A 13482-nucleotide genomic window follows, 5' to 3' on the forward strand; every position below is an offset into this window, starting at 1 on the left:
CACACACTGGAGTCTACAAGTAAAGAGTTTACTTGCATACCAGAAGGCAAATCTCATGCTACAAACTGGTGTCAAAGGTTTATGGCAGCACCAATTTCAATGAGTACACCGTACACACATGCATTCATACACACAATGTCATTGATAATCTCAGTTGTGGCATTCCCTAACCCTTTTTTAATACACATGTGGAATTCAGAGGACAGTTTTCAAATTTCAAAGAAACCTTAATCATCTTTTCATAGTTCAAAAAAGGAAAAAAATAAACACAGCAATGCAGCAAAGTCATTTCTCCAGCTGAAATGACCTCCAGCTTCTTCGGGCTACTCCCGGTTTCGCAATAAGTGAATCTGAGACGCAAACCACGTACACACAAACGAAGTAGAAGCGAACACTAAAGCTTCCCCAACAGTCCCAGCAAAACCCACCTGGCCTTTCCCAATCCTCCCGCTTCCCCAGCCCTTCCCGTCTGTGTGCACGCACAGGTACCTTGACACAGACCAAGAGAACAAGATTAATCAGCAGCCAAAATCCTGTTTTATCACTTACAGCCACTATCCAGAAGAGCGACAGTACTACTAACCTGATTTCAGGGAGGCAAAACTAAACCCAGCAGGGTACAGGAGCATAAATTATACGTGTCTGGAACGTCAACCCAGCAGCTCAAGGCAGCTCAGATGACAATTCAACGAAAAGGGTTTCGCAAATGTTATCTATCTCAAATGAACATTTCCACTTCCAAACCACCCACCAACCTCTCCACCGTCAGTACCGAAATTCGGCTGAAGCAACCCGGGATATAAGCAGTAGCATTTCTTACCTTGTACAAATCTCGACATTTTAGGGGTTTAGTAAAATACTCCGGTTTGTTTTTTTTTTCTAGAGGAGTCACGCTCTAGGGCAGGTCTCTCCTCCTCTCCCGCTTTAACAACCGACGTATTCTTTCTCCTCCTATATTTAACTACTTAAGGGAGTATTTATTCAAAGCCATTAAAACTGGCTCAAAAAAAAAAAAGAAAGACAAAGAAAAAGAAAAGAAAGAAATTCCTTCTCCAATTCCAAAAGATGGAAACTTGGTGCGACTGAGTCGACTTGGGAACTCCTAAGCTCCTGACACAAATGAGGGCCAGCTGGAGACTCCCGGAAAAGGTAAAACAACACGAACTTAAATTTCATCAATGAAAGAGGCGGACCTATAGCGGCTATTTCACCGCCCCCCAGTCCCCACGCCCTTCGGGGCTGGACTGCAGGAGGCACTGGCAGGCCGCGCCCCTAGCTGCCCCCTCCCCGCGTCGCCGTCCAGCCCCAAGCCGCTTCCCCCGAAAACCCCGGTTAACAGCGGCTCCTGCCCAAGCAGGGGTCGGGGAGGCGGGCGAGGCCGGCAAGCGGGGGCAGTGCAACCATTTTCACCAGCCATAAATATCCTGGGACTAGGAGGCGCTACCAATTCCACGCTCTGGCGGGCCGACCCGTCGGGGCCTCAGCTCCCCCGCCTTCCCGCCTCGAGCAGTGAAACTGGCCGCAGCTTTTTCTCGGGTGGGGCCGAAGGCTACGTTGCCCCTCCCCCGCAGCGGACACTAAGGGGTAACTGGCTAGGGGTAGACCCGTGCACCGGCGCGGGAGTCCCAAGGAAGGGCCCTGACCCTTCCCACATATTCTCGCCCCGCCTGCCCTGCGCTCCTCAGAATCCCAAATTCCGCCTCTGAGACCACACAGCGGGCCAGGGAGAGGGAAGAAACACACCCATCCAGGGGGTCGCCGGAAGCCCAACCCCGCCCCTCCTCAAGCCGCCAGCGAGACCCACCTTCCTCTTCCTTTAGCAGCTGGGGGCGTTTATGGCGCCCCGGGAAGAAGGCTCGCAGGCTGAGAGTCACCTCTGAGGCGCCCTTCTCTCTCTCCCTCTTCCCTCACACATGCACACCTTGAGCCCCTCGCTAACGGTCGCAGCCCAGCTGCTAAGCCCCCCTTGTCCACCCGTCAGCCGGCTCCCGACACCCAAAGCCCCCACTTTCGCCTAAACACCTCCCCTCCCCCTCCATTAGGAGCAGCCCCTTCAATGCGGAAATGTCCCTGCCGCACAGACCGACAGGCGCAGCCACCAGTCAGGAGCCGAGGCGGAAGCAGGCTCTGGCCAATGAGATGTGCGGAGGTGGCAAGGGGCGGGGCGTTGCGGCACCTGGGAGCCGGTCGGAGTTGGGCAATGAGCAGTACCCTGGGATCCCGCGCGTGGGAGCGGCACCTACGGCGGCGTTGCGGCCAGGGAAGCCTCGCCAGTGTATCTCAGTAAGGGAGAGCACCTGAGCACGACTGATTATTTTTTCCAATCGGTAAAAATGTTCCCGCTGACTAGGAACTGAAGAAAGCTCTGCGGATAGAGCCGGACCTCCCCACCGCAGCTGTCCCAAGGGAGCCCAGACGCTTCTCAGGGAACGCTTGCTCCCCTCATCACATCTGGTTGGAGGAGGGTGAGGATGCGTTAGGGAGTAGGCAGTGGCCTGTGTGGGGCCAGCTAACAAAAGGAGGGTTTAGGCATTGAAGAAAGTGACAAGTGAAGGCTCCCTCACCGGAACCAACACCATCCCCATTGCCCCGGTTCCTAATCCTGTAGAGATTTCTGCTGCAATAGGCATTTACTTTTCTGTTCAACATGGAACTGGCCTAAGTTACTCCTCAAGAGATGCTTTTCTTTTGGTAGATTCTTGAAGTCCTCAAGGAAAGAGGATGTTACACTGAACTTGACACCAGCCTGGGGACTGTTACAGGGCCAGCCCACGGCTTGTCAAATCACACCTGGTATCGCCAACCCCACCTGCACCTAAGACTCAGTGCGCCTGGCAACGAGTGCATTTCAGACTTTACATTTCCACTTTAAGACTCAAATAGCCGGCACCAGGACCGATGAATTGCCAGGCCTTCTCTTAAGTGCCTCCAATAAACAAGTACGGTAATTACAGAAGAGTTTGAGGCTTTGGGCAACACTAATCAACCAAGGTAAAGTGAGAATTTTTTAATGACTCATTGTCTAAACAAAAGAACTTTGATTTTTTGGTTCCACGTCTTCATATGGAAATGTTACTAGAACAACACGGAAAAGGCTAGTGAAATTTTGTTATACTAGAAAATGACAACCGTTGGTACTGTGTTTCTTAACATGAAATCCAAAAACATTACACTCGAAAAGCTCTCGGCCATAAAATGAATTTTCCCCAAACAAAACCAAAGAAGTGTCTAAAATCCAGATGTCTACAGTTTAATAACAGCATTTGGAGACTGAAGATCTTAACAAAATCTCTGCATTCTTTGTGTACAGTACAAAAATTGTTCTAGCACTGAAAAAGCAGTCTTTACCAATAAGCATTAGTACCAAAATAAAATACTACCAAAAGATGTGGGCCACATAGGGTTACCTAGCCTGCAAAAGATAAAGGACAATGAAGAGATTTATTTGTTGTTGTTTGTTTTCGTTTTGTTTTTGTTTTCGTTTTGAGATAGAGTCTTGCTCTGTTGCCCAGGCTGCAGTGCAATGGCACAGTCTAGGCTCACTGCAGCCTCCGCCTCCCGGGTTCAAGTGATTCTCCTGCCTCAGCCTCCGTAGTAGCTGGGACTGCAGGCTCGTGCCACCACACCTGACTACCACCTGGCTAATTTTTGTATTTTTAGTAGAGACAGGGTTTTGCCATGTTGGCCAGGCTGGTCTCAAACCCCGCCTCCCACCCCCCCCCCAACCTTGTGATCCGCCTGCCTCGGCCTCCCAAAGTGCTGGGATTACAGGCATTAGCCACCACGCCTGGCGAGTTTTTAATTATGCAAGGTTTATTATAAGAAAGAATGATCAGTTACTGTATTTTCTGCCTTCACAGAAGATTAAAGAAGAAATAGGTTTTAATTGCAGCAAGAGCATTTGTTAATACCTAAGAATGGCATCTTGATTTATGAGTGATTAAATTTTGAGATATAGTACCAAAGGTGGTTGTACACTTGCTGCCTCAAGAACGCTCCAAAAAGTAACTACCCATCTTCAGTGGTTACACCTATAACTACTCAGTCACTAGTTCTTAGAGAAGTAGCACTCTGGAAGCCGAATTTCCAAATATTTCTAAACAGTACCTTATAAAATGAAATTTCTTTATACATCGGTATAAATTTAAATTTCGAACCCACAAACACTTTGTAAACGAGCTTCCCACTCTCTCAGAGCCACTAAGAACAACCTCACTTGACAAATCACGTGGAGATAGGAAAGAAAGAGGTGGAGTTCTTGATGGCCATGGAGCAAAGGCATGCTTAGAAAGCAGTTATCTATTTCCCTTTATGTATTTCAGTCATTGAAAAATTGCTTTCTCTGGGCAAGTGTGTGTATCTTTAATCCTTTTTTTCATAAGATACTACTCTGGAATATCCCTTGGAGGTGCATGATGTTGATAATCTGTATCATTAGAAATCTGTAACATCGATAGATTTGCAGATTTTACCTTTGCAGAAACTTGGGGTGGGGGGATCCAAAGAATGAAGATGGGGGCTGATAAGAGTGTGTACAGGGTTAAGGAGCTGGAGTGAAATGGATTGTGAATTAAAAAGAAAGCCTGGAAGCCAGTTTTTTTCGGGTTCCATATGCGACCATCCAAGGATGATACAAATTCTGCCTATAATTTCTTCCTTCTTTCTACTTTCCCATAGAAACTTGAGGAAACTCAGTTTGGTTTACCCAGTCCCATATCCTGAGATGTATAACAACTTCACCATATCTTTTTCCTTTGCTTTAGACAGGAACTTTCTATCAACAACAAGGAAACCATGTCTGCGGTCCTATTTCTAAGCATCTTTTTTGGTGTCTTTTTCAATTTAGTGCTTGGCACGGTGTCTGGTACATAGCGAAGATTCCATAAGTGTATATTGAATGACCAGTTTAGTGCCACTAAATCATTTTAACTCACAATGTTGTATTCTACTCTCCACTCTTTTTTTTTTTTTTTTTCTTTGAGATAGAGTTTCACTCTGTCACCTAGGCTGGAGTGCAGTGGCGCGATCTCGGCTCAATGCAGCCTCTGCCTTCTGAGTAGCTGGATTCTCCTGCCTCAGCCTCCCAAGTAGCCAAGATTACAGGTGCCCACCTGGCTAATTTTTGTATTTTTAGTAGAGACAGGGTTTCGGCGTGTTGGCTAGGCTGGTCTCGAACTCCTGACCTCAGGTGATCCTCCCGCCTCGGCCTCCCAAAGTGTGGGATTACAGTCTTAAGCCACAGGCTTGCGCCTACTCTCTACTCTTTGAGAGCCATATAAAACATAAAAAGTTTATGTTTAGAGATAAGGTTTTTTAAGTTTCAGTTATTTCCACCTGGGAGGTGAACCTGGGCCAAAGTATAAGAATAATAGCAGCAGATGTCCTGATGACTTTACAATAAGCTGTGCTAACTACCGATGAGCACTCCTAATAAGGAGTGGTTTAGGAATTGTTAAAGTATGAAATAAGTATACAGATTATCAATGTGTGGTCTTTTATTTTTTTCTTGCCTGTCCTACCCTATCCTCTACATTCAAGAAAATAAAGCAGTGTAGTTTGAGTGAACATGTAACAGACATAAAAATTTCTGTGTCATGCCCAACGTGTTTAGCCAAGAGACCAGGCAACAGTTATCCACTGGACTGTTGCCCATACTCAATATTGGCTCCCGTCTGTACCCATCTAAATCCTAGGCCACCCACATGAGAGAGGAAAAAGGGGCTACTGTTACTCAGTCAGCAGTTGCCAGTTACTGACTACATCTAACAATAGGGCATTTCACTTGAGTAAAAAGGTAACCAAACAGGCTCAACTGGAAAAAGATATCAAATTATATCTATGAGGTGGACTACTAACGAATGAGTTGTCTAAAAATGAATGGGTTTCCAAATACTTGAGGAAGAGGAAGACTTCGTTCTTTGCTGTTGCCAACACCCTGTTGTTAATGAACCAGGAAGTTTGCTGAAACAAGTTGTGAATTTAAATTATGAAATATCCTTCCGTTCACAGTATGATTTTTAAGTTATATTTGAGAGTTATATAACTTTTACATCAGAACAGTAGCAGTTATTTCAAATAACTGAGATGCTTTTAAAAAAATGAAGTTAGTTCACATTATGGATTGTGAATTAATGGTTCATAAACCAATCTTCTAAGTGATTTAAAAGTCATTAGGCTCCCAAGCATGTTTAATCAAAACATGCATTATGTTGTTCATGTTTATCGATAATTCCCCTCTAGATTCTCCTTTGAAAGTTGAAGGAAGCAGGTCCTTACTATTTTGTTTTCTGTTTAGTCTGTTCTGCATGTTCCCCAGAGGAGAGTGTTGGTGAGAAATGGTGACACCCATGAGGTTGTTGTGTTTCTGTCATGTGCAAAACTGTATCTCCAAATCGTGCCCGCCCCTTTGATTATAGAGGCAGTAGAGCCATTTCCTTTAGTGAATAGGCCCAGGAATAAACATAAATGAATATCCTATATTGTCTCAGGGTTTTTAACAAGCATAGATTGTAATGTGATTATAATTTGAAAAGATAAAAAAACTAATAAGAAATAAACCATCTTTTACCAAACTCATAGATAGAATAAATACTATTTTGGTTTACTGTAGTGATATATATATAGATGATCAGGTTACTTACTGACTTTGAAATCCTCATAGAGAAGAGCTGTGAAAGAGAAAAGCATTCAGTTTAATTCTATTTTTTCTCCCTCTTTCAACTATATTAAAGATTCCCTGTTGTGCATTCCATCAAACGGCTTTTGATGGTTTTCTGAACATCTCTGCTTCTGGTCTAGTTTATTAAATTTCCTGCCAGTGCCACTACTGGGAAGGGAAGGATAAAGAACTTCTGTTTCCTAACTTAGTCTCAGGGAATTTATTTTAAGCATTTCACACCCACCAACCTAACTAAATATTAAAAAGAATATTCTCAGCCGGGTGCAATGGCTCACACCTGTAATCCCAGCACTTTTGGGAGGCCAAGGCTGATGGATCATCTAAGGTCAGGAGTTTGAGAGCAGCCTAGCCAACATGCTGAAACCCAGTCTCTACTAAAACACAAAAATTAGCCGGGCTTGGTGGCAGGCGCCTGTAATCCTAGCTGCTTGGGAGGCTAAGGCACAAAAATCACTTGAACCTGGGAAGCAGAGGTTGCAGTGAGCCGAGGTCGTGCCACTGCACTCCAGCCTGGGCTACAGAACAAGACTTTGTCTCAAAAAATACAAATAAAATACAGAGAAGATTCTCAGGACCGCTCTTTGCTCTTTGGGTGAAGATTAAATAATTGAATAATTCTATGTCATTAAATGGATAATATGATTAGAGAATAAAAGGTAACTTTTTTCTCTCTAGAATGAAAAAGAGGAGGAATGTCATATTTAGAGAAAAAAACTACAGGAAAAATATGGAATGTTAATGTTAACTTCTGGTGCCATTTTATTTTTTTAATTTAATTTAATTTTTTTTTTTTTTTTTTTTTTTTAGATCACACAGCTACTGTGTGACAGAACCAGGATGTGAACTGAGGCTATCTGACTCCAAAAACCCACAGGGAGGAAAATTTTCTCCCTTTGGTTTCTGGAGGTTGACTTGCTGCCCCTCTCCATCAAAACAGGAAGAGTGCAAATGGTCAGGCCTTTATCAGGGACAAGTAATCTCTTAATGACTGACATTCCCTAGTAATACTGTCTTCTTCTTCTTCTTCTTTTTTTTTTCCAAGATGGAGTCTCACTCTGTCGCCCAGGCTGGAGTGAGGTGGTGCAATCTTGGCTCACTGCAACCTCCGCCTCCTAGGTTCAAGCAATTCTCCTGCCTCAGTCTCCCAAGTAGTTGGGATTACAGGGGCCTGCCAGCTCACCTGGCTAATTTCTGTATTTTTTTGGTAGAGACAGGGTTTCACTATGTTGGCCAGGCTTGTCTCAAACTCCTGACCTCAAGTGATCTGCCCTCCTCGGCCTCCCAAAGTGCTGGGATTACAAGTGTGAGCCACCACACCTGACTTCTGGTGCCATTTTAAGTTGCACTTCAATTTTTTTTTTTTTTTTAGTTTCAGTAAGAATACACAGCTTAAAAAAAAAAATCCAGATAGTACCAAAATGCCAATAATGAATAGCGGTACTTTTTTCTATAAAGTACCTTAAAATAATGGTGAAGCTTTAATTTGTAAAACATGCATGCATTGTTGGATCAGTCAGACCAAAACTACTTTGGATGCCACAAAAAGGGCACTTCAGCTGCTAACAAAAAATATTCGATGTCTATGAAATCAGAGTTTCAGAGCCAGCAGAGCTGCACCATCCAGGAGCTTCATGTTGGCTGCAATGTGCTGCGCACAGCCAAGGAGGTAGGTATTCCATTATCTGGACATCTACTTCAGGAACCAGCTGCTGAACATACCACTGTTCAGCTTAGATAAGAGGCCTTTGGAATTATTAGATGTTTTTCATCATCCACTCTCCCTGTGGAGATGCTGTTCCTCTTGGCCACCTTCCAGGAAGCTCTGGTAAATGCTGCTAGCAGCTGGAATGCAACCAGGCCAGGGGCTCCTAACTTGTGTGCCTCAGGCCTGAAAGGATCAATATCATGCTTCACAGCTTTAAGTCATTCAAAACATATAATTAGAAAATTCTGGTCTATATTACCTCTCTCACAACTGCTGAGCAGCATATTAAAAAAAAAAAAAAAGAATTTGGAGCAGAGAGCGGTACTGGAAGAAAGACAGAGGCCATTCTCAATTATCAGTGACTTACAACAAGAGTTTGCAAAGAAAATGTTAAGAGGTCAGCAACTTACTGAAGTTCTAGCTTTGCATGGATCTGTATAGCAACACATTAAAAACAGACTATTTCAGTAATAGAAATAAATTTATTGAAGACTACTGTCTGAATTTGGAGCATCACAGACAAACTGAGAGACTTTCAGCTGTTTGATATGTAAGCCTTTCTAACACAGGCCAGCATGGGATGGAGACCAGATAAAGTCACAAATGGAGTAATAGGATAATGAAAGAAAAAAGCATACAGATAGACCTTTGCTTAAGCCATGTTAGGCTGAAGGTTTTACCAGTTTCCTAGTGAGAAGGAATAAAACAGTGCTAAAACCACATTGATAATTATTTGAAATTTGTGTGGTGTGTGTGTGTGTGTATATATATATGTTGGCATACACTTACACATGTTCACATATTTGTTTATAATTTACATTCTTTCTTAGTCTAAAAAGAATTTGAGGCCAAGCAAGGTGTATATATTCCTGATTAAGTTCATTGCTTAGTAAACTGACCATACTGTAGTTCATTCTATAGTGGAAATTCACTTTAGTCATTCTCATCTAAAATTCTTTTTCTTATCTTTAGATTGTCACATTAAAGAACCTTTTCTTATATTATTTTTTAAATGGCTTTTTCTCAACCCAGTGAACCCAAGTGATAACACTCTAGTTTCCGGGTCTAGAAAGAGTTAGGAAGTAAGCAAAATTCCTCAATATTATGGGTGATATTCTAGATTATTCTAGGTATTCCTAGATATTCTAGGTATGCTATATATTACATGGTTAGTCTCTGAAACTGTAAACACTGAAGTCTCTTCAAAAGAATCTCCACAAAGTATGTACCATCACGTAAGGGTTGGTTGGTTGGTTTTAATTTATTGGTGTTTTTTCTGTTTTCGCATATTGGTGTCTAGGGAAGCAGAGGAGTACATTGGAAAAAGCAGAGTTTGGAAAATAGGTCTTGTTTTTTAATTTCAAATTTTGTTACTTAGAACCTGAGTAACCTTGGATAAATTACTTGGATAACCTTATGAACCTTAATTTCCTCACTTAAAGATGAGAATGACAACTAATAGCTTGTCTCGCCAGACAGAGACAGAGTTATTATATAATATAATACAGAGGTTTTTTTTTTTTTTTTGAGATGGAGTCTCGCTCTGTCACCCAGGCTGGCATGCAGTGGCATAGCCTCAGCTCACTGCAACCTCCATCTCCCAGGTTTAAGCGATTCTCCTGCCTCAGCCTCTCGAGTAGCTGGGATTACAGGCGCCTGCCACCATGCCCGGCTAGTTTTTATATTTTTAGTAGAGACAGGGTTTCACTATGTTGGCCAGGCTGGTCTTGAACTCCTGACCTCAAGTGATCCTCCCACCTCAGCGTCCCAAAGTGCTGGGATCACAGGTGTGAGCCACTGTGCCTAGCCTGAGTTATTATAAAGATCTTCTCGCTCTGTTAGCACAGAGTACAAGTTCAACTAATGATTATTCCCTGTATTGCCCTGTCATAACATTAATCTCAAGTTATTGTTATTACTTGATTTACTATTATTACTTATTAAATATTTATTTCCCCTCCATAGACTATAAGCTCTTTAAGAGCAAGGACCATGTCTCTCTTGTATCGCCAGAGCGTATCATAGTGCTTGACACATAATAGGCACTCAAAAGAAATTTGTTCAATGAATTATCAAATGAGATATTTATGAATGGATTTAAAAACTGTAGAGTACTGTATAGGTGTATATTAGAGTTTTCCCATTATTTCTATTGGAAACATGTTTTGAATGGCAAATAATCAACTTATAAATGTACTTTTGTAACACAAAAGTGATCACTTTTAAGCAAGTCCTGCAGTAATAGATTGTTTGCAGAGATGGCCACAAGTCTTCCCATCCCTGTGCCCCTTGCTCTTTTGGAATGTGACTTTGTCACTCCTCCCATTAGGAGGTGGAATGTTTTCCCCTCCGACACCTGGAGTCTATGTTGGCCTGGTGATTTTCTTTGACCAATAGAATACAGCAGAAGTAATGTTGGCCGGGCGCGGTGGCTCAAGCCTGTAATCCCAGCACTTTGGGAGGCCGAGACGGGCGGATCACGAGGTCAGGAGATCGAGACCATCCTGGCTAACACCGTGAAACCCCGTCTCTACTAAAAAATACAAAAAACTAGCTGGGCGAGGTGGCGGGCGCCTGTAGTCCCAGCTACTCGGGAGGCTGAGGCAGGAGAATGGCGTGAACCCGGGAGGCGGAGCTTGCAGTGAGCTGAGATCCAGTCACTGCACTCCAGCCTGGGCGACAGAGTGAGACTCCGTCTCAAAAAAAAAAAAAAAAAAAACTATTTAAACGTTTAAAAACGAGGATATAATTCAAATATCACTAATATGGGGATTTAAATTATGTTAAATACATTTAGCATCAATATAAAAGGATAGTGTCACTCATTAAAAGATGTGGTGGCAGTGTGTATGTCGACAAAGATATTCTTTATGTCTCAAGTGGAAAAAAGATCAGCCATATAATGACCTGTGGAGCAAGTATGCCATATAGAAAGTCAAGAACCGAGGCTCTGAAACAGATCATTGTGTATTCTAGGAAAAAGGAGACTGGAGTGAGGAAATGAATAAGTGCAGAATGGCAAGAGGCAAGAAATTAGTTTGGAGAGGCAAGAAATGAGTTTGGAGGGCTGGCTGTATATGTTTTAAATTTCCCCTAAATGCAGTATAAAGCAATCTAATCCTTTTAAGCAGAGAATTGACATGACCTGATTTACATTTTTAAGAGTTTAGAGATATATTTTGAAAGTGGAAATAACAGGAATTACTGATGGCTTAGATGAGGAGGGAGTTGTTAGGAGGAGGGAATGAAAAGGAAGAGTCAAGGGGAACAGTTAACCATAGGACCATTTTTTGAGTGGTAAAGGGTGAAGGAGATCCAGATTTAGAGAAAGAGATTCATTTTGGCCATTTTAATTTTGAAATGCCTAGGAGACGGACAAGACAGAAGTCAAGAAGATATTTAAAGATGTGAGTCTGAAACTCAGAAAAAAAATCTAGCCAACTGATATAAATTTAGGAATTGTCAGCATATAGTTTTTAAACAATGAGAATGGATGAGAGCATATAGGGAGAAGACACAGAGTAGAAAAGTGGGTATAAACTCCATCATTTAGAGCTCACATAGAGAAAGAAAAACTGAGAATGAGGAAGAATAGCCAATTATTTAAGAAAACCAGGATAATGTGTGCTATAGAGCCCAGAGAGGAGGGTATCAGATATGGCCAGTTATGAAGGTTCAGTTAAATGTGGAGAGAAAAAAGAGTCAGCCAAACAAAAGTTGTCAGTTACCCTTATAAGAGCAGTAGAGTGATAGGAAGATTAAAGTAGATTGAATTTTGTCATTTACTGGCAACATCGATTATTAGATGACTATTATTAGATTATTCAAGCAGCAATATCTTTATAGTTCTGAGAAAAAATTATTCGGAACCTAGAATTCTATAGACAAAACATTTAGGGATGAGGATAAATTAAAGACATTCTCACCTTTTTTTGACTTTTTACCCATTTCAGGGGAAAAAAATTGCTTAAGGAATTGTTCTAGCAAAATAAGAAGAGAACTGAAGAGAGAACATGAGATCCCACTAAGGAGATCTCAGTAATGGGGTTCCAGTAAAAATCTGTTGTAGGTGTACAATAAAAAGGTATTTAAGGACCACAAATATTTAGGCCATTAAGATAATTGATAATAATAGGACAAGAAGCTGGAAGATTTCAGAGAATGGCTTTAAGAAAAAAGTACATTTACTTTATGAAATAGCATTATTAAAACCGTAATCATCTTTATGATATGCTGATGATGCTTCTTGTCATCAAGACAGAAGAAATACAATTAAAATCTTTAGTAAAGGCAAAAAAATTATATGAGCCATGGCTCAAAGATGAAATGAACTAAAATGTGTCATTATTATGAGTAATCAATGGACATAATAAGAAAAGAACATCCATTTGACATTGACACCTAGAACATTCTCCTTCAATAGAAGCAGACTAAATAACACAGTTTACATTTCTCTTCTCACACGTCCATTCATACCACTTGATTCTGCAGTGAATAAGATTTACAAAATTGTAATGCTGAAAAAATCTTTAATTTTCAAATTAAAAGACAAAATTTAAGACAAACTACACAAGACAATTATTCTAACAGAGCAAATAATACAAATATCAACAATGTAAAAGTACTGGTGTAGCCCATAGTATTTGGGAAATGGAAGGAAGTGAAAGGATAATTTTTTTTTTTTTATACTTTAAGTTCTAGGGTACATGTGCACAACGTGCAGGTTTGTCACGTATGTATACATGTGCCATGTTAGTGTGCTGCACCCATCAACTCGTCATTTACATTAGGTATATCTCCTAATGCTATCCCTCCCCACCCCCCCAACAGGACCCGGTGTGTGATGATCCCCTTTCTGTGTCCAAGTGATCTCATTGTTCAATTCCCACCTATGAGTAAGAACATACAGTATTTGGTTTTCTGTTCTTGCGATAGTTTGCTGAGAATGATTGTTTCCAAGTTCATCCATGTCCCTACAAAGGACAAGAACTCATCCTTTTTCATGGCTGTATAGTATTCCATGGTGTATATGTGCCACATTTTCTTAATCCAGTCTGTCACTGATGGACATTTGGGTTGATTCCAAGTCTTTGCTATA

At 41.7% G+C, this 13482-nt stretch overlaps 1 protein-coding gene and 1 pseudogene across 5 annotated transcripts in view; one reads left to right on the forward strand and one right to left on the reverse strand.

Moving 5' to 3' along the window:
- UGP2 (UDP-glucose pyrophosphorylase 2) overlaps positions 1–2089 on the reverse strand; it is a 54706-nt gene extending 52617 nt beyond the window's left edge. Inside the window, exons 1-2 of one of the 5 annotated variants that reach the window (XM_011944610.1) lie at positions 1805–2079; positions 429–489 (exon numbers count right to left, since the gene is read on the reverse strand). Coding sequence is in view for 3 of the 5 variants with exons in the window: in XM_011944581.1 (XP_011799971.1) it covers positions 584–629 (46 nt within the window). In the remaining 2 variants the exon portion in view is untranslated. Of the gene's footprint in view, positions 1–428; positions 490–583; positions 697–820; positions 1725–1804 lie in introns of those variants that run through there. The other 4 variants (XM_011944600.1, XM_011944607.1, XM_011944590.1 and 1 more) reach the window with 4 other exon arrangements.
- Positions 2065–13482, forward strand: part of LOC105513807 — a 93264-nt pseudogene continuing 81846 nt past the window's right edge.

The sequence above is a fragment of the Colobus angolensis genome, unplaced genomic scaffold, assembly GCF_000951035.1.
Source record: "Colobus angolensis palliatus isolate OR3802 unplaced genomic scaffold, Cang.pa_1.0 Scaffold105, whole genome shotgun sequence".
Lineage (NCBI taxonomy): Eukaryota > Metazoa > Chordata > Mammalia > Primates > Cercopithecidae > Colobus > Colobus angolensis.